Source organism: Triticum urartu, chromosome 2, assembly GCF_003073215.2.
Source record: "Triticum urartu cultivar G1812 chromosome 2, Tu2.1, whole genome shotgun sequence".
In the NCBI taxonomy this organism is placed as follows: domain Eukaryota; kingdom Viridiplantae; phylum Streptophyta; class Magnoliopsida; order Poales; family Poaceae; genus Triticum; species Triticum urartu.
In genome coordinates, this window is record NC_053023.1 from 719,016,086 (window position 1) to 719,042,454 (window position 26,369).

General features: G+C 43.3%; 3 protein-coding genes and 1 pseudogene across 4 annotated transcripts; 2 read left to right on the forward strand and 2 right to left on the reverse strand.

Annotated features, from left to right (window-relative positions):
• Positions 1–3,854: 3,854 nt before the first annotated feature.
• LOC125538158 lies at positions 3,855–4,535 on the forward strand (annotated as a pseudogene).
• An 828-nt stretch (positions 4,536–5,363) lies between these two features.
• Positions 5,364–11,398, reverse strand: LOC125540099 (NEDD8 ultimate buster 1). Its single transcript, XM_048703688.1, has 11 exons — positions 10,933–11,398; positions 10,211–10,333; positions 10,034–10,130; positions 9,903–9,938; positions 9,627–9,814; positions 9,168–9,270; positions 8,883–9,064; positions 8,708–8,785; positions 6,220–6,322; positions 6,089–6,125; positions 5,364–5,997 (listed from the first exon to the last, which is right to left on the reverse strand). Exons 1-11 carry the CDS (start codon positions 11,391–11,393, stop codon positions 5,555–5,557), a joined length of 1,851 nt encoding a protein of 616 aa, XP_048559645.1. The 5' UTR covers positions 11,394–11,398; the 3' UTR covers positions 5,364–5,554.
• On the forward strand, positions 6,334–8,078 carry LOC125540100. Its single transcript, XM_048703689.1, has 2 exons — positions 6,334–7,467; positions 7,566–8,078. Exons 1-2 carry the CDS (start codon positions 7,124–7,126, stop codon positions 7,789–7,791), a joined length of 570 nt encoding a protein of 189 aa, XP_048559646.1. The 5' UTR covers positions 6,334–7,123; the 3' UTR covers positions 7,792–8,078.
• A 7,565-nt stretch (positions 11,399–18,963) lies between the features above and the next one.
• On the reverse strand, positions 18,964–26,291 carry LOC125540101 (putative bifunctional dihydrofolate reductase-thymidylate synthase). 2 transcript variants are annotated; one of them, XM_048703690.1, is made up of 12 exons: positions 26,095–26,285; positions 25,542–25,598; positions 24,544–25,061; positions 24,041–24,440; positions 23,915–23,959; positions 22,809–22,874; positions 22,166–22,227; positions 22,011–22,085; positions 21,759–21,924; positions 21,188–21,311; positions 19,425–19,531; positions 18,964–19,294 (listed from the first exon to the last, which is right to left on the reverse strand). In XM_048703690.1, the coding sequence occupies exons 2-12, from the start codon at positions 25,596–25,598 to the stop codon at positions 19,184–19,186; spliced, it is 1,731 nt and encodes a 576-aa protein (XP_048559647.1). In that variant the 5' UTR covers positions 26,095–26,285; the 3' UTR covers positions 18,964–19,183. The 2 variants fall into 2 exon arrangements, with proteins under 2 accessions (XP_048559647.1, XP_048559648.1); XM_048703691.1 differs by lacking the exon at positions 25,542–25,598 and having other exon boundaries at positions 26,095–26,291.
• Positions 26,292–26,369: the final 78 nt, after the last annotated feature.

Sequence of the window (26,369 nt, forward strand, 5' to 3'; positions counted from 1 at the left end):
GCCACGTCAAGTTACCGCTTTAGTTCGGCAAAATCATCAGTTCGGCTCGATTCCGGACACTTCGCCACCTGTATACAAAGGCGACATTTTAGACCTGGGATTATGATCCTCTGCGCGCCGTCAAGTTTGACAATGCACAGAGTCTCAGGGGCTACTATCTACACAGGGCGCATCTTGTTTATGCGCAACTGATAAAGAAGTACATTATCAAACGTACCTCAAAACCCATCAGCAAACTTCTGACGGCCTCATGCAATCCGCTTTCCGCGGACGAAATCCTTCCAATCACCGTACCCATCAGTGCATGGTGCTCCTCTGAGATAGGAGCTCGCCCCAGCAGAATCATCAGCTCCTCCGACCACGCATCGAACGGTGCCGAACTCGTCCTATGACCTCCATCGAAGGCCGGACGCGGAGAACCTTGGGGGGACATATGGCTACCTTCCACCCCTGCCGGATTCGGAGAAACCCTCCGCGACGACACCTCAGGGTCGCCCGCCTCGCCAGGCGGTACGGCAGGGGGAGGCGTCCCACTCTCCATCATCTCCGGAAGAAGATCCCCCGAAGACGAGCTCTGCTGAGAAGGACTGAGGTCCGAGCTACAAAGTAAAATTTCGGTTAATCTTCTCAGATAAAAAGCAAGGATTTCTCTCATCCCTCTAAAGGAAAATCTTTCTCTACTTACGGCTCGCTGGAGGGCTGATCCCTTTGAGGGCGTAGTTCGGCCGAGGATCTCCCCGGCGTCGGACCCTCTGACGAGGACTTTTTCCCCCGCTTTGAGGCCATGGTCTCCGGGTCGTCAGAGGCGGCCCTCTTCTTCCCCTGAGGAGAGGAATTGTCGGTTCCTCCCTTCGGAGCTGCCTCCTTCGAGGAGGCCATAGTTTCCTTGTCCTTCCCCTCACTTCCCTCCAAAGGCACGATCTTCAACATCCTGACTAGCACGGGATCCGGCCTGGTCTCAGGAAGGGGAGCCGGACACCTGATCAGCTTTGCCTTCGCTATCCACTCCTATTTAAAAGGACAGCTCTTTTAGGGGCGAATTTATGACAATTTTACGGATAGCGAGTCCGGGCACAAGGTTACTTACTTGAGTATTCGGGCGATTGCATCTTAAACCTGCGTCCTCGGTCAAATCCGGACACATTGCTTGTGATCCGAAGAACATTTTATACATCTGCACGGGCGTTGCGCCCATAAAATGCTGGAGAGCTCGTGGTCCCTCCGGATTAAACTCCCATAGATGAAGGGAGCGACGTTTGTCGGGCAGTGTTCGGCGAATCAGCATGACCTGCGTCACCTTGACCAGGTTGAGGTCTCTTTCTAAGAGATCCCTAATGCGGCCCTGCAACAAGGGCACGTCTTTGGATAACCCCCAATTTAATCCTTTGTTGACCCATGATGCTAGCCGTGGCGGGGGACCCGAGCGAAAGGCAGGAGGCGCCACCCACTTGGTGCTCCTGGGAGCGGTGATATAGAACCACTCTCGTTGCCACAAGCCGAGCTCCTCTTGAAAAGAGCCCTCGGGCCATGGAGCATCGGCATTCTTACTTATGACAGCACCTCCGCACTCTGCGTGCCGTCCCTCGATCATCTTCGGCTCCACTCCAAAAGTCTAGAGCCATAATCCGAAGTGAGGAGTAACACGGAGGAACGCTTCGCACACAACGATGAATGAGGAAATGTGGAGGATGGACTCCGGAGCTAAGTCATGAAATTCCAGCCCATAATAGAACATCAGCCCCCTCACGAAGGGATCCATCGGGAAGCCTAACCCCCGAAGGAAGTGAGACATGAACACTACGCTCTCACCGGGCTGGGGACTGGGAATAGCCTGCCTTTGAGCAGGCAACCTATGCGAAATTTCGGCGGTCAAGAACTTAGCCTCTCTCAACTCTAGCACGTCCTCCTCCGTGACGAAGGAGGGCATCCATCGGCCTTGAAGGTCGGAACCGGACATTGTCGAAGGTCTGAAGCGCCTGGAATCTGGAGCCTAGGGTGTTGGAACTCGAGGCGACGGGCGAACTTGTTTTGAGATTGGAGTAAGGCCCTGGTCTCTTTATAAGAGAGGTTGAATACCAGGAGCCCTCCCCGTAACCGTTTGGGACTCTCCTTTAATCGAGAAGACATGCTAACGGGCACGATTGGGTTACCCACGTCCGTATTGATGAGAATCCCGTAAATAAAGGGGACACGATCTCTGCTTTGACAAGACGTGCCAAGGAAACCGCCTCGCAAAACACGCTGAGGTGGAAAGGTGTAAACGATTCGAATAAAGGCTTGGCCGTAGTGTGATGTCACGCTGCGGAATACGTCAGCAGATTAGATTTGTGTTAATATTATTCTCTCTGTGGCAATACGTGGAAACTTATTTTGCAGAGCCGGACACTACTCTTGGTGTTTACAAACTTCTACGAAGAATTTGGAGGAGGAACCCGCCTTGCAATGCCGAAGACAATCTACGCGCCGGACTCGTCGTCATTGAAGCCTGGTTCAGGGGCTACTGAGGGAGTCCTGGATTAGGGGTGTTCGGGTAGCGGGACTATACCTTCAGCCGGACTCCAGGACTATGAAGATACAAGATTGAAGACTTCGTCTCGTGTCCGGATGGGACTTTCCTTGGCGTGGAAGGCAAGCTTGGCGATGCGGATATTCAAGATCTCCTACCATTGTAATCGACTTTGTGTAACTCTAACCCTCTCCGGTGTCTATATAAACCGGAGGGTTTTAGACCGTAGGACAACTTCATCATACAACAATCATACCATAGGCTAGCTTCTAGGGTTTAGCCTCCTTGATCTCGTGGTAGATCTACTCTTGTACTATCCATATCATCAATATTAATCAAGCAGGATCATCAATATTAATCAAGCAGGACGTAGGGTTTTACCTCCATCAAGAGGGCCCGAACCTGGGTAAAACATCGTGTTCCTTGCCTCCTTTTACCATTCGGCCTAGACGCACAATTCGGGACCCCCTACCCGAGATCCGCCGGTTTTGACACCGACAACACCCATTTCTCTCCTCTTAATTACCTTGCCACATTATCTTTTTTGCCTACATGGCAGCCTTAGCACCTGTACAAGGTGAAGCATTGAGAGAGGCCTAAGTGTAGATCTAGGTTTTATCCTAAGTCAAAATTTTAAAACTTTGACCAACTTTATAGAAAAATGTAAAAGTATTTATGATACTAAACTAGTATCGCTAGATTCGTTTTGAAATGTACTTTTATAATATATCAATTTGATGTCATATGCTACTATTTTTTCTATAAAGTTGGTCAAAATTTTAAATATTTGATTTAGAACAAAAGTTAAATGTACACTTATTCGCGGACGGAGGGAGTACTTGTATACGTCTAGCCGGAGGCCAGAATCAATCTGTCAAAGTCCTCGTGTATATACTAGACTACTGGTGCATCTATGATCTAACCAGTGTGTGTGTTTCAACTTTCAACCGGCTAGCGTGCTCTGCTCTGTGTCTCGGCGGATTCGATCAGACAGCTTGGATGAAAAAAACTCGCCATGAAGTGAAGCGCGACCTGCACCAACACTTGTGGCCGTCGACGGCGTCTACCCATGGCGCATACTGGGCCACCGGAGCCGGAACGAGCAAGTACAACATACCGGAGATGCTGACGGAGATGTGTTGTTCAACGAGGGCAGCGACTCCGACCAATTGCAGGTGACGGTGGCGGCTACGTGGCGATCTCCAGTGGCATGCATGCTCTTAGATCTGATGTGACTAGCGCGGGGTCGATCACCACACCAGAGCGCAGGCGCAGCCACTCCAGGACATATGCTCACATACATGGCATTTATCACATTGCTGTCAAATGAACATTACAGGGACCAAACATGGCATTTTTTGCAGTTCAATGCTCACAACATAAATCTCAAAATCGGTACAAAGCTCACACAACATTTCATTCTAGTGCAAAGGTTGGTGGCATGGTCTCTCCTGTCGTCGGCACCGTAGGCGGCGAGGTTGGTGGCGTCCCGGTCGTCGGGGGAGTTGTCACTCCCGCCATCGGCGTCGTGACTCCCGTCATCGGCGGCTCCCCGTCCCCCAAGACCCGCCACGGCGGACGCAAGGCGTGCCCTCCCTCACCCCTGACCCCCACGCCGTCTCCCCCGACGCCCACGCCGAGCCCCACGCCCTCCTCCGACACGTGCCCGATCGACACGCTGAAGCTGGGCGTGTGCCTGGACCTGCTCGGCAACGAGCTGCACATCGGCGACGCCAGCGTCAAGTGCTGCCCTCTCGTGTAGGGCATCGCCGGGCTCACCGCCGCGGCGTGCCTCTGCACGGCCATCAAGGCCAAGGTGCTCAACCTCGCGCTCTACGTGCCGCTCGCCCTCCAGCTGCTCGTCAATGACTGCGGCTGCGCCGTGCCCCCGGGCTACACCTGCGCCTGATCCGTCCGTCCATTCCACATCCGACGCGCATAATTTAAGCCACAAGTTTGAAATCAAGGTTGTTGTTCGGCCGATGAAGCCACTCGCTTCTTGTTTGTTCATTTAGTACTACTACATTTATTTTATTACTATTACTACTATTATCGTCTTTCCGTTTGATATTCATCTTGTAAGATTTGTATATCCGGTTTGGAAGGTGTAATTGTATGGTGTACCAACCTCAAACTATTTATCCTGGTGATGTAATTCCTTTCTCGTCCGCAATGCTCCCTTGAACAACAACTTCATTTTTCTACTGATTTCAAAAAATGACGATTTCTACCCATGGTTAGACCATGATTTCAAAAGGTGATCCATTTTGGAGCTTGGGCTCCAACCTCAATGGAGCCCAATTTTTGAAAATCCGAAAAAAAAATCAAGATTAAAAAAAATCTACATGTACATATGGATGTGCTCTACATGTGTGTGAATTTTCATAGGAGTAATTTAAGATGTGAACACACACACACAAAAACAAATTCATGGATTTTCAAAAGGTAATTCATGTAAATTTTCAAAAGTGACGATTTCTACCCATGCTTGCACTATGATTTCAAAAGGTAATTCATTTTGGAGCTTGGGCTCCAAGCATCCAAACTCCATGGGCTCTAGCCTCCAAGAGATTACATATGGATGTGCTCCATTGTATGTGAGTAATTTAAGATGCTAGCTACACAGAAAGAAAAAAAAATTCTTGGATTTTTAGCACATGCGCTGTTTGCTATTAATATCCACGGATTTGCTATTAACAGAAGACGTGCTACAAAAACGGTTACAACAGAGGACGTGGTACAGTAAACCTATTGAGCAGCTAGCAGTATTTTAAATGAAAAATATGCGGTGGTATTTATCCTTATAAAACCATCTACTAAGACTTTTCAAGATTTACAGAAGAAAAGGAACTCGTAATACAGTGAGATGCGGTCCATAAATTAATTGCTTCGGCACGACGGTAACAGGTTTTCACGTGTCACGTAGCTCACAAAAGGTAGCACCATATTCATATGTACAGATCGAACCCTACCAAGTAAACGAACTCCCGGGCTGAGGCTATTCTCCTTCCACCTGAAGCTTTTTAAGATACCTATATTCTCTGCAAATCAAGAGCTACCAGCAGCAGCGGCGGCGGCAGACTCCAGAAGGCTCAGATACTCCGCGATGGCCTGCCCTTCATTGGCGACGTCAATGTCATAGTCGTCCAGGGCATCACCCGTCAGCTCGTTGGCGAGCTCGTTCTCCATCGCCACGTCCCTGACCGGACCTTGCGCATGACTCGCGCCCGCTTCTTCCTCGACCAAATCCTCCTCCTCTTCGTTGCCCATGTCTTGATCTTGGTTCACAGCTTCTAAATTGGCCCCAGCTTCTGCGTCGTTGGGCAAAGCTTCTGCCTCGTTGTTCGCAGCTTCTTCTTCGTTGTTCACAAGCTGCTCCTGATTGTCGCCCTCGGCAGCGTTTAGATCTGGGATCTGTGGTGGGGCATTACCCCCCGCTGTGGCAGCCACAGCAGCAGCAGCCCCGGCTCCCAATGGTCCTGCACCCAAGACTGGCAAGACGTAGAAGGGGATGTAAGTCTATTTCATCTGTGACGATGCAATTTATTAGATTAATGACGAATGTGTTAAACCCATACATACCATGAAGTGGTCGTTTCCTCCTTGACTGAATTTTACTCTAGAGTGGAAATGACAGAACAAAAGGAAATGTTAAAAACTGCATAGCATCTTGGTAGGATAGGAGTAAGAAAAAAGAGGCAAATAACGCCTACTTGTAGGGCACAGTTCAGTTCAGGATTTGTCAAAAGATCTAACGCTTTCTCAGCGTCATTTTCATTTATGCGGAGTGCTTCTGCAGCAAGGTACTTCTCAAACCTGCAAAATTAAAACTGATCGGTTACAAACAGAAACAGGACAAGTATCAGCATGAAGTTTCCTATACTACACTTTCTCCACAAGACAACTAAAGACACGTCTAAATCAATGTATGGCTGCTAGGAATAGATGTGTGAAATCTAAATAACCTTTAGATCCATCTAAGATTTCGATTCCCAGTAAAAAAATAATATAAAAAATGGGACCAAAAAAATAAATCCTATATTGCTTCATAAAACATAATCTTCCAATATTGCTTTATATAAACGAAAATGCATCAGTGCACTTGAGCGTGCAGCACACACTGGTGAGAATGCCCACTTCCATGTTTTGAGAAGTTCTGACAAAACTTATACATGTACATTGTTGGATGTAGTTCGAATCTGCAAGTGTTGGTGCAAAAATAAAACTATCTATTTATGTGCTAGATAAAAAAGACAAACTGTTTACATTTATAGTTGTTGTTTTACTTCTGTTGTTGTTTCTCATAAAAAGTTTAACCAGCTGAAAATGCTATCTTTTGCTACCTCTATGTGTCTGACTCTCTGTCATGCTATGTGTCTGACTCTCTGTCACGCGCACTCTGTGACACAACTGCCAATATTCGCATTGGCTCTCCTAATAAAGAGGTCCATGCTTTTCCTCTCCATCGTAAAGAATAACCCCTAAAAATGGACAGGACGCAGGCACTTTCTGTTAACCTGTCTTTATTTAGGCAAACGCATTACCATATAAGTAGGACCTTGCATAGCGTCCCGTCTAACTTGAGCAACATCGCAAGCGCGCAAACCAAACCTCCCAATGGCATCCTTCTACGCAGCCATAGGTTTCATCCTCCCCTTTCTCCTCACCATCGCATTGCCCCAATCTACTGGTTCCCCTCCTGCGGCGCCGTCGACCACCGGGTCATTATCCATCGAGGACGCCTGCAAGCAGACCACCAAGCTCTACGACCTCTGCATGGCGACGCTCTCCCCGGACCGGTCCTCCTTGACGGCTGATGCTGTGGGCCTGACCAGGGCGGCCATCCTGGCTGTCCAGAAGAACGCGTCCGAGACAGCCACATACCTCACGAACATCGATGAAGATGACAACTTCAATAAAACGGCGCAGCTGCAACAATGCCTCGAGGGCTGTGGGGAGCGGTAAGCAGCTAGCTCTGACGTACATGTGTGATCACCAAAGGCAACTTTAACGATGAATCATGGATTGCATGCTTTATCGATCATATATATGCATGCAGGTATGAGGCGGCCGTGGAGCAGCTGGCAGACGCGACAATCGCGCTGGACATGGGGGCATACGACGAGTCGCAGGTGCTGGTATCTGCAGGCCAGGCGGAGGTGAAGCTGTGCCAGAAGGGGTGCCAGGACTCACCAGAACACCAGAGCATCCTCATGGCGCGCAACACCGAGGTCGACCAGCTCTGCAATATCACTCTCGCTATCGCCAAGCTTATCCCCCGGTGACCGGACTCTGCTCGCTCATGGTGGTATATGACTGCCATATTGCCTTTGAAGACATGGTGGCTAGTGAATTAATTTATCTAGCAGATGGGAGCCAGACCTTCTGTGTAAACTAGCTGAATAGCCATATTTTACTATGGCTAGATAACCATGCTGCGCAACATATTATGCTATCGTCGTCATACTCAGTCGGGTCCACACCAAAAGATTAAGTTAGTTCATTTCATTTTCTTCAGTATACAAATTGACAATATGTGTTGCCCAAAATTGGCAGGTTTCACCTGTTCCAACATCGTGCACCAACAATAAAATTCATTCTTTTTAACAACTAAAGTGTCCCTTTTGATTCAACTCAAATCATCAGGTGCATACTCTGTGCATCCAGGTGCAGAAAATCCGCTCTCCATAGAACATGTCACATTGGATACAATGAAACATGAACGACATGGCAAAACTTACGATAACTAAGAAAATCATTCCACACGAACGAAATGAACGAATTCCATTGCCTTTCATCACTAACATTGTTCCCTAATAAATATTTATTTCAACTGAACAACACGTAGATTTTCAACTACACTTTCTTGACAATCTGGTAAAAAAGTTTTTGAGTTTTTAGGGCCTGCTTGGTGCTTGCGATTTTGGTGGTCTACTTAAAACAATCTATTTTGTTATTTTACATAGTACTAACTGACTGAGAGCCTCTTGTTTGGACTTTCAACCCATAACAAGCATAGTTCGCTAGAAGTGGCAAAGAGCCCAGTGACAAACATTGATGCAAAAGCATGGTGCAATAAAGCCAGATTGGTCATTAGGCATCTGATCCTCAAATGTAGGACTATGGGGATTTCATGATAAAATCAACATCTATTTCTCAAATACATGTGATTCGTATAATATAAGACCAAAACACTCTTACCCGATAGTAGTCAAGCCTTTCAACTTCTGCATATCAACTGCCTTGTTCATGGGAGTTTTACCATATCTCCTTTGTTCCCTAGGATAACGCCAAACAAAATGTGCATAAGTCAGCAAAAAAGGAAAAGGAGAATGATACATAGAAGGGAAAGTAAGCCTCTCAATGTGAAGGTTACATTATCTCTCTCTGTGTCTCGATGTCCTGCTCCCTTCTACGAATTTTCTTTTCACGCTCCTCACACAAGAGATCAACAGAAGATTGAATATCATAGCCAGTCATCTTTAGTGCTCTTTTTGATGCTCGTGCGTCATAGCCCATATCCGTTAACATTGCTATAGCTTCATCTGGTACTTGCAGCTAAATCAACATGCATTTACTCATTTAGTAGCAGCACTAATATGGTACTAAGGTCAAAGAAGTACAAAATAAGATACTAAAACTGACAACAAACAGAATTTACCTGCATGTATTTAGATTGTGCAGAACTGAGAGAGCCACGTGCCTTTTCAGTATTACCATTATAATATGCTACCACTCCTTCCAAAAGCTCCAGCCTTACATAGCTGTTACATGGGCAGAAGTTTTGATACATCAGGAAACAATGTAAGTTAAAGCTAGAATGCTTAACAGGTCTCACTCTTGGGAGAGCCGCCACTAATATCCTAAACATTTATCTTAACAAAAATCCAACAAAGATCAAATTAGAGGTGTGCATGCAACATCCATAGTGCCACATTGTGGGTACCACTAGTTGGTTACACTATGAACTGGTGATCCTCTACTTTTCAGCTCTTCTTTCTTTCTAAATGCAGCAATTAGTTATCTACCCCTCGATGAAAATACCCACTCTCTCCAAACAACTGTATAGTAAAAAAGAGATAGAAAAAGGATAGTAGAAAAAGGATGGTAAGAGTCTTACAGAGCCAGATCTGCATGACGGGCTGCCTGGAGTAATCTGAAGCGCGTGGAATCTTTACCGTGTGAGAGTTCAAATCCTACCCTGGCCTTGTTTAGGCGAGCCCCTGCAACTTCTAAGCGTGATACATCACGAAGCATGAAATAGCACCAGACTATATCCAGTTGAAGCATTGGCACATTATCAACTCTCTGCAGAATATGAATGGAGTGTAAGTAAAATACTTCAGCACTCTATTTGACAGAGGTAACAGATAATTCTTCTCACGATTCAAGTTACCTCAATGAGTTTATTGTCACAAAGAGCGAAGGCTTCCTGGCAACACAACAGATGGGTCAGTAATTATACAGCTAATTAACAGGCATGCTTCTTACAGTAGGGCAAAAACAATCACATAAGGCAGTATATACCTCGGACATCATCAAAACATCCAGTGCCTCCTTATACATGTTCTTCTTGATAAGAACTTTTGCCTTTTGATGAAGCATTAGAGCCATCTTCAAAGCCCTAGAGATAGCACACATGATGAGCTGAATAGTACAAACTACATGAGAAAACGACTGAACAGAAGGTTCAATGTATATTACTTCATATCATCTGCAGATCCAAACATCACTTTTTGTCCGCTCTGGTCCTCGAGAGCTATGTTGAAGTTTTCATCAAGGAGAGAGCCATCTGAATGCCTTTGAGATAATGCTTGTGCAGCATCCCTACAAAACATTATGGTAATCTATTACTGAGGAACAAACATTTGCTTTCCACCTATCTTGTGCTACTAACATTTTATACAATAGAAAACATGCAACTAACCATCACCATCACACTTTCAATCAAGGCACGCACCTATCTGTAATCATGCAGCAGTAGGAGTTCTATCCCACAACTCATTATCTTCAGTTACTGAATTTGTGAGTTTCTGAATCATACAGACTGTACATTGTGTTCTTCTTACCGAGAAAGGAACACTTGCTTCCACACTACTTTGTGTTACTAGCATGTTCTACATTACATAACATAACATAGAACTGATTATGGATGTAAATTATCGAATTGACAATAATGTGTGCCTCCACCATGTGGAGACACATCCTAATGGCGGAGAGTGCGATCTTATCTTTTGTCCCGCGGTTAATATAATATAGAATAAAACAATGGCATCGGTGCTCATAATTTTAGACTGCCAAGCGAAGATCCTGCTCGCGGCGACTGCAATTTTTTTTTCCGCCGAAAACAGGGGAAACAGAGCAGGAATCTGGAAATCCAAAATACCCCTCGGGATTCGATCAGAGAGGAGCGGAGCGACCCTCACCAGAGCCTGACGAGCTTGTTGGAGTGCTCCTCCTCCGCAGCCGCGGCGGCGGCCTCGGCGGCGAGGGCCTTGCCGCGATCGGGGGAGGCGAGGGTGGAGAGCACCTTGGCGTTGCCCTTGAGGCCGGCCTGCTGCAGCGAGACGCCGGCGGGGTCGTCCTTGAGCACGCGGCCGCCGAAGATGAGGCCGACGCGGTCGGGCTCCACGTCCCCGGCCCGCCGCGCCACCTCCGCCCGCAGCATCGGCACCGTCCAGGCGCCCAGCTCCACCTCCAGGGGGCCGGCCCACGCGCCGACCACGCGGATTCGATCCGCCGGCGGGGGCGCCGACGCCGATGCCGATGCCGATGCCTCGCCGGACGCCATCGATCGGGGTGGTCGATCGAGGGCTGGGGTTTTGGGCTCGGCGAGTTGTGGGGGATTTTGGTACGGGTTTGGGGTTTGTTGATGGGATTGGAACATAAAACGAGGGAGAGTCGGTTTTATGTAGGACTCATCAGACTCCGGGTCTTCGGCGTGAGGATTTTATTTTATTTTTTTATTTTTATTTTTTTGAACGGGAAAGGCACCCATGGTGCCAACTTCATTCAACTCAGTAACAGTGTACAGCATGAATTACAACTCCCTGAATGTTGCAAGAAGACATAGTGGAGATGACAGGGCAAGTTGAGTGAGAATGAGTTGAACTAAAACAACTAAAAACAGGTCCTGTTGCTCTGGTCAGAACCTGATGAGCTACATTGTGGGTTATGCCATTGATTTCTCTGGATATATGGAATACCTGCGATTGCAACTGTCGAGTGGTGTTGTAGAACTCTGCAATGAGCTTTCTGATCGACCAAGGAATCACATCAGCCAAAACATTTTTGCTTGCTGCTGCTTTAGCCAAAGAGAGATTATCAGTGAGGAAGGTAGGTTGGCTAATTTGCAAAAGTTGAGTCACCCTCGCAGCAAGAACAAGGGCATGTGCTTCTGCTTGTAATGGAGAAAAGGTGGGCTCGGTCGAGGCTTGAATTTGGACCTGTATGCTCCTTTGATCCTGCAAAAAATTAAAAAAGACACCAATACCTGTGGATGTTTGTCCATGCGTTAGACCTGGGATCTTTCTACATTTAAAAGAAGCGTCAGAATAAATTTTTACCCCCGAAATAAGAAGATTTGTCCTAATAGTTTGTCCCTGCAGCGGCAAAAGAGTGGAGTTTGTAATGTTTTGCTGGAGAGAATAAGTCTTTGCACCATCAGGAGAGGCGTCATTAAGTTTAATGCTTTCATCCAACGCCATTATAGCCATAAAAACCTGATGAGGAGAAGAATTTTTTCTACCAAAAAGGCAATCATTTCTTGATTTCCAAATGCACCATAAGAAACTAAAAATATTTGGGATTGATGCATGAGAGTGGTTCATGGTCAGAAGAGCATGGATAAGAGCCTGTATAGAATGATGATCTTCAGTTAAGATATCAGTCCTAAGATACCAAGGATGCGCAAACCATGCAGCCCTAGCAAATGCACAATTGAAAAACAAATGCAATTCATCCTCATCTTGAGCACAGCGACAACACTCTTTATCAATATGACTAGAGAAACGAGATGCTCTCAAACCTGTAGGGAGGGCCTTGCGAAGTAATCTCCAAGCAAATGTTTGAACCCTATGAGGAATATTCTTGTGCTTCCAAACCTGCTTGAGTAAATCTTTGACTAGTGTAGAGACCTAACCAGGTTGATTCCTGGGATGTCTTTGTATATCCTACAAACATAACTTGTATGTACTTTTAGCGTTGCACTTACCATTAGGCGTGAGATCCCAACATAATATATTCGCACAATCATCTGGAATAATATTAGTTTGAGTAATGATTGTTGCAGTAGGCTCCTGGAAAATAGATCGAATTAAATCATTGTTCCAGACTTTTTGATCTGGAATCCAAAGATCCCTAACTTTAGCAGGGTAAGTGAAATTGTTAGGTTGGATGATGAGATGATCATGAATATCAGACCAGGCTGAACACCAGGGGGTACTCCATATGAAAATGTTTCCTTGCGTGATGTGGTAAAAAGAGTGTGCTTTTAATTTAGGGAACAACTTGATAACAGGGGACCAAAAAGCAGATTTAGGGGTATTGGAAGTGACAGTCCAGAAAGAGGAGTCCGAAAAGTACTTAGATTTGAGAACAAGATGCAATTGAGAATTTGGGGAGTTTGCAATTCTCCAAGCCGAAGCCAAAATTAAACCTTGATTCATAGCTTGAAGGTTTCTAATACCTAGACCCCCTCCTTGCTTAGATGTGCAGATATCCTTCCAAGCTTGAAGGCAAAGACCTCTTGATGAACTGTCTTCTCTAATTCATGTCCACCAAAAAGTTCTAATGATAGCGGTAAGTTTAGCAATGAACTTCTTGGTAAACAATATGTTAGACATGTAATAAACCGGAAATGGAAGAGAAAACAGATCTAATTAATTCCAATCTAGCTGCATGGGAAAGCATGTTGGCCTTATATCCTGGAAGTTTAGCCAAAAATTTGTCCAACACAAAGTTGTAAGCAGCTGTCCTGTTCTTAGCAGGAAGAATAAGAGGGTGGCCAAGGTGAGTGAAATTCTCATCCATGATAGGGACAGGGATAACTCTTTGAATTTCAGAGACCACCATCTGATTAACATGACCACTAAAAAGAATTGCAGATTTGGCCCAATTAGGAGTCTGACCTGAGGCAGCACAAAATTGGTGAATAATTTGAGCCATGGCTTGAGCTTCCCTCATACTTGCTTTTCCGCACACAAGAAGGTCGTCTGCAAAAAGTAGTGAGTGGACAGGAGGGCAATTTGGTCCAAGGGTGATACCCTCAAGATTGTTAGCAGCCAAAGCATCATTAAGGGCAAGCGAAAGTTCATTAATTGCTAGAACAAAGAGATAAGGAGAGAGAGGGCAACCTTGTCTAATACCCCTTTCACTTCTGAATCTCTGAGAAGCTTGGCCATTGATAATGACAGAGAAAACCGGAGTAGAGATGCAAGCATATATTAAATTGATGAAATGCACATGCAACCCTTTACGCGAGAGAGCAGAGACAATGAAGTTCCATTCAACACGGTCAAAAGCTTTAGCAAGATCAATCTTAAGTAGGAAGGCTTGATGTTCCCAAGATTTTAAAGTAAAAGTGTGAGTGATCTCCTGAGCAATAATGATGTTATCACTAATTCTACGCCCTTCTATAAAAGCTTGCTGCGAAGGATCAATATAATCAGGAAGATGAGGTTTGAGCCTATTAGCCAAAGATTTAGCAATGATTTTATAAATAACATTACAAAGGCTAATGGGTCTATAGTCTGTAGGAAGCTGAGGAACAAGCTTCTTAGGAATTAGGGCAATATTAGTATCGCTAATATGAGGGGGTAAGATACCTGTGTGGTAGAACTCATCTACAAGGGTAGTGACATCCTCTCCAATCCAGTCCCATGTAGCCAGGTAGAACTCAACATTGAAACCATCCGGTCCCGGTGATGCATTAAGCTTCATCTCTTTCAGAATCTGCAATATTTCTTGTTTATCTGGGATGGAATAAGTGAAGTCGTTTGGCTGAATCAACAGCTGAGTCCCGAGGAAAGGTCTGCCCACATTATTATTAGAGGAGGAAAAAATGTATCTGAAATAGTTAACAAAAGTATTAGCAATTTGAGTGGGCTTAAAATGGACAATATCATTTTCATCTTTGATGGATACAATAGTGTTTCTTTTCCTCCTTTTGAGAACCGCTTGATGAAAAAATCTAGTATTTCTATCACCACCTTTAGCAAAGTGTTTTTTAGCTCTTTGTTTATAAAATTGATTCAACTTGTTGAGATTCTGCTCATACCTGATTCTAAGCGAATTTTCCAACCTAAGATTTTGTTCGTGAAGAGGCTTGAATTGTATTTGATTGATCTGCTCCTCAATGTCCTGAATCTCTTGTTGAATGGGTTTCTTCTTACGGCACCATCTTTTTAGAGACCCTGCAAGGGAAGATGTCCTAGCCGAAAAGGAGGTCGACCTGGTATTGTAACAGGCTACCTTCGCATGAGCATGAAAGTCCTTTTCTAGCAGCCACCAATTTTCAAATTTAAACGATTGCTTAGGCCTATAAAACTGCCCTTCAGTAGAGATTAGAATAGGCGCATGGTCACTTAAAATAATAGGTAAATTAAGCACTTTCGTATTAGGATAGACAGCACACCAATCTGGATTAACCAAACAACGATCTAAACGTTGATAAATAGGATTAGCCGTGTGTTGTCTATTACGCCAAGTATAAGTCGGACCACTATAACCGATGTCAAAAAAACCACAGTTTTTAATCAAGGCACGAAAGGCAGACATACGATGGTAATTAACCTTAGAATTGCACTTGTCAATATCATACAAGATGTCATTAAGATCCCCCATACATATCATAGGCTTACCTATATTACCATACACAAAATTGGCAATCTGATCCCAGATAGGCTTCATTCGGCGGTGGTATGGATCACCATAGATGCAAACTAACCCAAACTCAATACCCGAGGCCCTATGAACAACTTTAGCTAAGATAGCATGAAAAGTAGCGCTATATACAAAAACTAGCAGCTCATCGCTCCACATCAGCCATAACCCTCCCGATGATCCTCTCGAAGGAACAACAATACTATCAGAGATATCAAAACGATTCAAAAGATCACGGGAAGTAACTTTAAAAGATTTAATTTCTGAAATAAACACTCCCTGTGCTTTTGTGGATCGGATGAGGTTTGCCAAGAACATCATGTGCTCATTGCCGAGGCCCCGGCCCATACCTCGGCAATTCCAGGAAATTGCTTTCATAGCGCCCGAGGCGCGTTAGGGCCATGCGCCGCTGCCCAATTGATTATCGTAGCTTTTTCCAATTGATTCAGACAATCACCTCTATGAGTGGAGCTGAATTCCCCCTGATCCATGAAGATGATGCAATCGGTAGTACCTCCATCGGTGGTACCTCGAACAACATGTGAACAGTATGCGTGAGGATTGAAGCATAATTTTGAATTTATGCATATCAAGACCAATAATAGCTATTGTAAATAGTTAGGACTCTTTTTTTTCACACAGTACCATCGAAGTCGCTCACATACACTCAACCCATGAACGCACGCACACATACACTACCCTTATGAGCACCTCCGAAAGACTGAGCCGGTATAGATTGACCAAGTCACCGCAAGCATCTCGTAGTCGACGAGAATTTCTCCTTCCACTGAACGAACATCGCCGAAAAGACTGAAATAAATCTAGAAAAATGTGAGTACCAATGTCAAGTTTAGGACTTGAATCTGGTGGGCTAGAATAGTTAGGATTTTTTAATTCGTAGAGTTTTTATAGGGATTCAACAATAAAATTAAATCTTTTCTTAGTCCTCCCAGTGAGTGCAAGAAACGGTAGCGAAGAGGACAAGCTAGAAGAACACTCCTAAGAAAAACAAAAAATAATAAATCCTTTAGAGCTCTTTTGTTATAGGAATGTATTTCTAGTACTAGCATTGGTTTCTATCATTCACATTTCAAAGAAAAAAAAATCTTAGACCTATTGGGGAAAAAATCATATTATATAAATTGAATGACATCTCTTTTTTTATAAAACCTGATATAAATGCCACCTCATTTTATATGATTTTTCTATTTCTATGATATTTATACTAAGAAGCAAAGGCGCCATTACTATTTTTGGATGGCACGCGCTTTTTTTTAGGAAAACATCTCTCTCATCCCACATCTAGAGCTTGACTATAAATGTTGTATTTCACACATACACAAAGAAAACTATGGTATTTAAAAAGGTTTTAAGGAGGTAAGCATATTTGATCAAGGATCAATGAGATGAAGTGCTTCTGCTGCATCAATATGTTACTGGACTTGAGCGTGAAGAAAAGAAGTAACCTGGGGGTTACCGACTAAAGAAATGAGGATCTATTTGTGAAGGAAGGAGAGAAGAAGAAGGGCTAATGTGCAAAGGGGGAGTTACCCGGCAAAAAAGAAGTGCAAATGGGCAGTTTAAGACATACTACTATCATATTTTTATGAATTGCTTTACCAGGCTCTGAATGACGTGATGTGGATGGACACAAGGACCAACGCTGACCGCGCCTTTTGGATGTCATTAGGCTGGTTGTAATGGGGAGTATCATATACTAGTATCAGGCTCGCCATAGTGGGGAGTAACTTATACTAGTGTCATGCATATGACACTAGTCTAAATTACTACCTCTGTAGTGCAAAGTAACATAGTAGTAGTGTCATAGATTGCTTCATTTATTAGCTCATAGACTCATTTTGCCTCGGAAAGCGCTATATTACAGTAACATATTATGTTACCACAAGCACCTATTTCCTTATTAAATACATGCCACATAAGCAAAATTGTCTTGGGATGTGTTAACTTACTACCTGAGTTACCCCACTATGACTAGCCTCATGCATATGATACTACCTCCGTAATGCATAGTATCATAAGTTAATATCTTAGATTGCCTTATTAATTGCCATGTATGACACAAAGTAGTACAACATTTAATATGATACTGTATCATGATATGATACCACTCCCTCTCTTTCCTCATTTAATTGTGTGCCACATCATCTAAAAAGTCTAGTTGGCATCCATGATACCGCTTATGATACTCCCATTACGACCAGCCTTACAAATACGGACGGAACACTAATGTTGGTAATAAATAATACTTCTAAATTAATTACATTAAATTATTACACATTAATCCATGTTGTATCTTTTTTTTGCAAAACTGGTCCATGCTTTATCTCTAACCACGTGTGCGGTTACCAATTCGGCAACCAATACAACAGTTGCTCACATCTCCCCCCAACGGCGCATGTACTTGTGTCCCTTGTAAGTTGTGACACTACATATACTCAACTTATCAATAAAGGATTCTTTTACATCATTATCAATTTTCTGAGCAATTTACTTTAAATTGGGAGGACTAATTTATTTTGTGCATTAAATATATGGCGATTGAAAACTAATGTAAAATGTGGAATTTATAAATGGCAATGGCACAATGAAGGATCAATGTTATACGTTAGACACGAAAAAAATCATCTCTTAGCTCAGTGAAGAAATACATCTATCTCCTTCCTCTCTCATCCCACATTTGAGTTGACTATAAATGGTGTATTTCACACATGCAAAAAATAATAAAAGGTTTCTAAGCATGTATAAGTGTTGATTGCAATTTTTTTAGATTAAAGGGTTGCTGATTACATCACCCGCAAAAAAGGAGTGTTGATTACATGATTGATCTACATGCTCGACCATTGATGGGCCGCACAAAATTCCGTTAATGTGATAGAGAAGTACACTGGGGTCAAAATTCCTATCAAATTCACCGCGAATATTAAGAAAATGTTCCTTACAGAGGACCTAGGTAAGTATACATCGGCTACCGAATTCGTAGACATGGTGGAATATGCAAAGGGTTCGACGGCTTCTCGGCAAGGTTGTGTAACTTTTGCCGAATGTCCATTAATATTTTCAACATGTGTTAACATTTTGTTCCGTGTTGACTTTGGTCGAATCTTATGCCAATCAACAGACTTCCTCTGGTTTTAACAGCCTATAAAAAAAGTTACCTTTGCGTGAAGCTCATTCCGGCTGTATAGTCACGAACATCGAATTAGTGCGTCCGTGATTCGTAAAGCAGCACCTTTTTGGCGGAATGAATATGCTTTGGAAAGGCGCTAAGCACTGTTTGTTTTCTTAGCAGTTAAGAAGCTTTGTGAATTGTGAGCCTGTGATGAATCCGTCCCCGACCTTGCTTGGTTTCTCTCGAAGGCCTTTTGTCATTCGACTGAGTAGTTTGTTCGACAGTGGAGGCCACAGCTGACCTCCCTTGTCTGATATGGAAATTGATGGCGTGGATGCAACCAGAGCTGACGACAACGACGACGACCTGAGGAGCATGACCCTGCCATCATCGCGAATCACTGCACCCACACTGCCAAGAACCTAAAACTTCGGAAAATGCAAAATGAGAAATAAACAACTCGCTAGTCGCTACTGGTAGCAACCAACCAAGATCTCACTATTTTGCATACATTCGCCAGCCAGCTTATGCCATGGTGAGGGATCCACCAAAGGCATCAATCGCTCGGTGAAAAAGGTTGCCTAGAGATTCTGTCATGAATCACGGTTTAACAAAGGCATCACCATCAACAATACATATTGCATGCTGGATGCTAACTCCTTAGTTTATACTGCCATCTTCATCTCTATCTTCTGGTGAGGGTCGTAGGAGACCAGCTTGAAGTCGGATGCGACGAATGAGTCTATATCCTTCTTCAGGGGGTTTATCTTCAGAATCTGCAAATGACATCCGTGTCAAACAAACATAGTCAGATAAACAGATTACTCAGATGCAGAGGCGGAGTCAGCAACTGTCCCCGGCTGCTTTTCGTACAACAAGGTTACGCTCTGCTTGAGGAATGCTTACAGGAAATGGCTTGGGCTGCTTCTGAAGTTGTTCCTCCAAGGCTTGGACGTGCGTGCTGTAGACATGGGCGTCGCCTATCACATGGACAAACTCTCCAGGAGAAAGATCTGCACACGCACCAAGTGTCAGGATCCAACAACTTGTATACACATCTCTGAGAAAACGTTTCTTTTGGTTTACTGGATTGTTCTTTATATTTTCAGGACGAAGGGGAAGAGTAACATGTGTTATCCGAGTTGTTAGCAAATAGCAACTCAATGCAAAACATATGAGATAAAACCAATAATTAAAAGAAGATGCGATGCTCCTTGCAGTAGCATGCTAAGAATATTTCATATGGAATTTTGCAAATGACTAAATGACTGAGGCATATGTCCTTGGTAAAGAACACTTTGGAATTGTTGATAAAGTTATAGATTAGCAGGTTGAAAGTTACTACCTCTGTAAACCGATATAAAACGCTTTAGGTCACTAGTTTACAGAGGGGGTATTATCCTTCAAACTGGTCATACCAAACAAACTATGGTTTTCGCAAACGCGCAACTATTCAGGACTGCTATTGTTGGGCATTTGAATATGCCGCAGGTTACATCTCTAATTCTCTATCATAAATCTGAAATTTCTGAGAACGCTTTTGACAAGATTATGCACAAAGCACTGTTTGAAAAAAAACAGTATATAATTGTTTTGGGCATAAGTCATAAGTGGATGGGTTTGGATTGTGGAAAGTCTTTTTTCTGTCACCCGCATCAATCTCAAGGTGTGTCTGACAAGTCTTTCATCCGCAGAGTCACGTCCAATAATGGTACTAATAGAATTCAGATTACTTTGCAACAGACTTATGGTTCTGCTGAGATACCTGAAACTGTTGGATAACTATATAGGTCTTTCTGCACATTCATCTATAGGTAATGGGATTTCTGCACTCTTATTCATCTACTTAATAGGTAATGGGATTTATGGACTCCTTTGGAGGGGCCTGTGTGAGGGCAGTCTGTTGGGCCTCAAGTCCCTGTGAATTATTCTCCACTGTCAAAGAGAAAAATATGACTGTACAGCAGGTGGCCCAGCGAGAACAGTTGATCTTCAGCTGAGGAAATTTTGTTGAATCTTACACACCATACTGGCAAAGGATTCTTCATGAAGGAGCATAGACTACTCGGAGATCAGGATTATTCAATTTTGAAGGGACCACACATAGCACCCGAAATTGTTAAAAGAAACCTTGAAAGATGAACTTGACAGGCAGAGGCAGTAGGCATCGAGCCGCTACTTCCAGCGGTGCATAGCACCTAAAGGCGGGCGTTGTATTTTGGGTTGTTAGATGCATTTATGGCATGTAAATAACTTTTTATATCTCCCAATACATCCAGATGCAAGGCTTTATGTTTATTCAGGAAAAAAATTGGTTGTCCACAGAGGAAAAGGAAAATGTTATTGTAAGCTTCAATCATGGTGAGACATAGCCTGTTATAGGTCGTATTTTCCCCCACTTATTGCAGCCCTTTTAGTTTCACATAATTATAAACTAGAATCTACTCTTTTTTTAAGAAAACGAAATGACTTTGAATCTATGCAAACTAACTAGTTCCAAGTGACAACAAAATGACAGCATATAGAACAAGCAAAACGCCAAGTCTTCAACAACAACAAACCAAATTGTCATGAAACAAAAGTAAACAAGCTAGAATTTTAATATGATTTCCAAGCCTTAGCAAATAAAAGAGATTGACAAAAAAGAAGTCAAGAAGTAAAAAACTTACCACAAACTTGTGCAAGCATACACGTCAGAAGAGAATATGATGCAATGTTGAATGGTACACCAAGCCCCATGTCAGCTGAACGTTGATACATCTGACAGGATAATTCTCCATTCTCGACATAAAACTGCAAGACAAGATATAAATATGATATCTAAATAAGCTGCTAAGAGAAGAAAATGGCACATTAACTGTTTATAGAAGCAATGATAAGGGGAAATGATTTATAAAACCAACCATTTTCAACAAAATACCCATGTCTGAAAACATCATACTAGTCCACTTACAAGCAGATATAGAGGCAATGGAGCTTTTTTTTTCTTTTGCGAAATACAGTAAATGTATTTACAAACAGGGAAAAGAAAGCAATCTACAATCCTCAAAGAGGACAGCCTTAGTCTATAGGCAACTTCCACGAGAAAACATAGGAGCAATTTAATACAGATAAAATGGTTACTACAGTCATGTGCAGAATTGCAGCCACCTAATGATGTATACAATACAACTTCATACCAAAACATAAGGATTTCCGGATAACAAAAGTAATAAGGAAAAGTTACACTAAGTTACTAACCTGTGCAAACATGTGGCAAGGTGGCAGTGCCATCTTCTTGAGATCTGTTGGATTCCATGCAGACATAATGATACGCCTATCGTCAGGGTTATTCTTGATCTTGTTAATGACATCAGCTAACTGATCAAAACCTTTCCCCGTGTAATCAGCATGCATGTCAGTATATCTGTGAAATATGTTAAGACAGTTTAGAACACAGTAAGACAGGCACAGTTAAGGAACAAGAGAGTTCTTAAACCAATGTAAGCTTACTCAGCACCGAAGTGTCTCCACTGAAATCCATAAACTGGTCCCAAGTCACCCTCCTCTCTTTGTGATAGACCAATACTAGAAAATATGCCAGGCAGATCAAAGTTTAGGATGTTATGCTGTTTTATTTCTGTGCAGTTATACCCAAGAGATGTTACCTGTCAAGATACTCCCTTGACGCATTGCCATCCCATATACGAATATTTTTTTCCTGTAAAACCTGTAAATAAAAATTTATGGACACTGTCATGAAAAGGGGGACCATCGATGCATTACAGCAATATTGACCTACTATCTAGTCCTGAAATGCAGCAAACAGGCTAAAACTCAAATAGCTAACAAGGATACAATCGTTTAGAAGCTCGAAAGAGTTGACCCAAACAGCTTAAACACACAAGTTACCTTCAAATATTAAATAACATGAATAGCCAGTAAAATAACATGCATGCGATCACCTATTTGTATCCGGTTGGAAAAAAAAACTTGACGGACACCTGAAGTGTTTAAATTTCTGTAAGAGGATTATTCAGAAAAGGCTAGTCCCAAAATGTACTTGATTACACATGGGCGTAATTGCAGAGATGCTCCACGAAGCACGTTCTAAGGTGAACACCACAATATGCTATGAAGGAGCATCCATAATCAGAAATATGTCAGTGGCCACAGAGTGCATACTCCATGAGGAAGGTTCATTGCCTGTCTTTTTTACCATCATGCAGCCAAGACACCAATCCCAAAAGTTGCTATTCAACATGTAAACTTAAGAACTGCGCAACTCAACGAAAATAAATATTCAAATACCTTTGCATTCGTTGAGCCACTGATGAACCACAACAGTTCTTCAAGAACACCACGCCAAAACACCCTCTAGAAAAACCATATAAAAAAACAAAACAATGCATTAAAGATCAAGGTAAAATATTCTGCTCTCTGAATATATAAACCAGGCCACAGAGGAGATAATACCCAAAACTGTGTGATGTCTGAAACTCATAGAACAATACATTTGCATGTTTGGTCACGAATAAGTGCAATTGATAATAGGGATGCAAGCAGCAGCCCACTTGCCCTGTGAAACTCCTCAATTAGTGCAGTGGCAGCAAAATTAATACTAGCGAGTACTGGGTTTCGGGATATGCGTCTAGCCACTTGCGTCCCTAATTGATAAAAAAGAATCTTACGATCTAATTGGTATCCAGTTTTTGCAATTGACTGGACCATGGGACTTAAGAGCTAGGATGTAAGGATCTCATAGCATGTGAGTGTCTAAGATTATACTGGTAAAGATAAAAAAAATACTTCAGAACTGTCTGAGCTTAAGAAAAACAAATACTGATGTCCAACAATAAAGATCGCAGCTATCTTCTCAGGTTCCTATAGGAATTGAACTGGTTCCTTTCAAATTATGACAAAATTATTATGAAGTAAATGTGTAATAAATTCCAGAATTTTTTGTGCGTTTGAGAAACTGGGGTTCCGTGGTATAAATTTTATGCATGAAGTACATACAGGAGATAGATTAACCAAAATCAACAAGTTACTGCAAATCTCTAAGCGATATCATGCTTGGCATGCATTTGAACAAAATTAACTAGCCTGATGCAATTGCCATTTCTTAAACTTGAAAAGGCTGGTATTTTTATCAATTGACAATTTATCCATGCTTTCTTTCCTTCAAATAAAATATCACCAAAATAATACTCCCTCCGTCCCAAAATAAGTGACTCAAAAGTTTGTACTAACTTTAGTATAAAGTTAATACAAACTTGCGTCACTTATTTTGGGAAGGAGGGAGTAGAACCAAAGAGCATTGCAGTCTGGACTTCCTCTAGCAAGCACACTGACTTCAGTATTGTTATGTTCGAAAATTAAAAGTGCATATATTCAACAAAGAGCATACGTAATACCTTTGTTGTAAGTAATGGAAAATTCTTCCTCAAGTTAAACCGCATCTGGTAAGAAGAAAACAAATATTAGCTTTCTTTCCATCATCAAATCTAAATAGAAATACTGAAAAAAATTGGGGACAGCACCTGACAACCAAATTTTGATATTGTTCCTGTTCCTGTTCTGTCATTTTTCCGAGCACCACTTCGTAGTATATCTTGAACAAGATTGAGATACTGATACTCATCATGCTTTTCGAAGATCATTTTTGGTAGAAATGAAAAATTCTGAATTTCAAACTTTTCCTTCTTAGCATCATTGCTGGTTAATTCACTGGGATTTGAATCATTAGCCTCTTCCGCTGACTTTCTAACACGAACAAAGGTCGCGAAAGAATGCCTAATGTTGTTCTCCACAACTGGAGAAGATGAATACCATGGGTGGAAGACCAATGGATCAATAGGAGGAATGAAAGTATCACACTCAATGGTGGACTCTATGTCAGTAAGATGGATGGCCTCACATGCAGATGCATTTAGCGATTCCCTGCATAAAAAAAATGTGATTGAAGTGAACACCAGACATGATGCCAGAACAGCTAGAAACAATGTGCATCAAAGAAATATTCCAGGAAAAGCGAATAACTCACCTCAGTACCTGGCCACCCCCTATTAGAAAGGCTTTCTCAATTGTTGAGCTGTAGGGAGCTGATGCTAGTAGTTCTAGGGAAGAATCCAAGCTTCCACAGGTGACAACATTTTCAACAGTTGCATAATCAGAACTGCCCGAACGAGTCAGTATAACATTCAAGCGACCGGGCAATGGCCTAAACTTAGTGGGTATGCTTTCCCATGTTTTCCTTCCCATTATAACAGCATTTTTCTTTGATGGGTCTGCTGTAGCCATTGTGAGATCCTTAAAAAACTTAAGGTCACTAGGCAGCTTCCATGGCAATGCTCCGTCCTTCCCAATGCCCATCTCACGGGTAGCAGCAACCACAACTTGATATTTTCTCTGAATATCACTGTGTGAATTGCCATTTGTGACACCTGCCATCATTCGAGATTGATGGAAGCAGGAAGACTTCAGTTTGTTGATGGCCTCAAGAGATTTATGCCTTGTCCAATGAGAAATTGTGGTGGTACGCGTGCTCAAAAATGGTGTGGCCTGAATGCGAGGAAGCAACGTATAAGAACCAAGTCAGCATAGAAAGCAGCGGACTGACACATATATAAGTAGACAACATCCTAGAAGAACTAAAGAGCTATCGAACAGATACCAAGAACCTCTGGACACTGAACCCCAATGTTTCAGGGCATAATGCAGACAGGGGCCAGAATCTATAACTAGCTCGATTCTCACAGAACAAGGGGAATAATCACTATTTCAGCTTGAATAAAATTTGGGGTTGTGGTATCTGTTGCGTTTACTTTATCACAAAAAGAGGGGCCAACAAGCACCGGCCCATAAAAATCAAGGAAGCAACTGAATGCAACTACTCCAATTATTCTACAATGTTTAATTTATGAGTACACTACACAAAACTCCAAGTTTTCAGCAATAAACTGTTGCAGAAGAAGTGAAAAACTTGCAGAACCGTGTTAAAATGTAAAGGTAATGGCAGGTAATGTAGATGGTGTACTTAACGGTCGTGTATAGAGTGGAGATGCCGGCTCGCGCGCTGAGTAGCTTTGATGATAGCATCTGTACCAGGAACTACCAATAAAGATGGGCACGATCGTTGATGTTAAAATAATTGAGGCAACTCTAACAACTGAGAAATGAGGGGGAAAACAAAGAGAGCTAGCATGCTCGGCTGCTCCTCGATGAAACTAAATCGGGATAAAACCATCCTTTACGCCGAGAATAAATCCTAAACTGCCCAATCAATCGGTTCGCGGCGTCGGAGCAGTTGGTAACAGTCGAGAGCTTGAAACCAGTGCTCAAGTTCTCTGGAACAGACGCGGATCGAACATCACTGGCACAGGGAGGAGCCACCGAGCATCCCCCTTGTGCAATCACAAGGGAAAACAAGAATCTGGCCGCAGCATCGCCGCTTCAGAGCATATGCTTCCATCGACAAGTAGAAAAATACTACATATACCCAGGCACATCCGGCAAATCTACCGCTGATTATGCCGAGATTTGCGAGGGGAGGAGCGCAGCGCGGCGGCGGGGGCGGAAGTTGAGGCGTACGTACCGAGACCGTGCCCGGCTTGCCCCGGTGGCTGCTGAGACGGCGCCCCCGGTGCCGCGCGCGCTCGCCGCCGGTGGGGAGGAGGAAGAGGAGGAGGGGGCAGGCGTCGGCTGTCGTTGGCGTTTTTGGGCGGGGGCGGCGGGAAACCAGCGCGCGCAAACCCTAGCGAAGCGGCTGAAAACTCCCTCCGTGACCGTGTCCGTCTCTCGCTCCCTGACGTCACCCCGAGCACCGCGGTCCCACCTGTAATCTCCCGGCCTGTCAGTTGTCCGGGCCCA

Bases quoted from the DNA above. Each gene is read 5' to 3' on its own strand.
- LOC125540100 (XM_048703689.1), top strand. From the start codon at position 7,124: ATGGCATCCTTCTACGCAGCCATAGGTTTCATCCTCCCCTTTCTCCTC. The intron at 7,468-7,565 runs GTAAGCAGCTAG...ATATGCATGCAG, and splicing joins CTCGAGGGCTGTGGGGAGCG to GTATGAGGCGGCCGTGGAGC.
- LOC125540099 (XM_048703688.1), bottom strand. From the start codon at position 11,393: ATGTTCCAATCCCATCAACAAACCCCAAACCCGTACCAAAATCCCCCA. The intron at 10,334-10,932 runs GTGAGGGTCGCT...AATGTTTTGTAG, and splicing joins AACAAGCTCGTCAGGCTCTG to GGATGCTGCACAAGCATTAT. The intron at 5,998-6,088 runs GTATGTATGGGT...ACGTCTTGCCAG, and splicing joins GAGGAAACGACCACTTCATG to TCTTGGGTGCAGGACCATTG.
- LOC125540101 (XM_048703690.1), bottom strand. From the start codon at position 25,598: ATGCTATCATCAAAGCTACTCAGCGCGCGAGCCGGCATCTCCACTCTA. The intron at 24,441-24,543 runs GTGAGTTATTCG...TTTTTTATGCAG, and splicing joins GGGGGTGGCCAGGTACTGAG to GGAATCGCTAAATGCATCTG. The intron at 22,875-23,914 runs GTATTACGTATG...TGGTTTTTCTAG, and splicing joins TTCCATTACTTACAACAAAG to AGGGTGTTTTGGCGTGGTGT.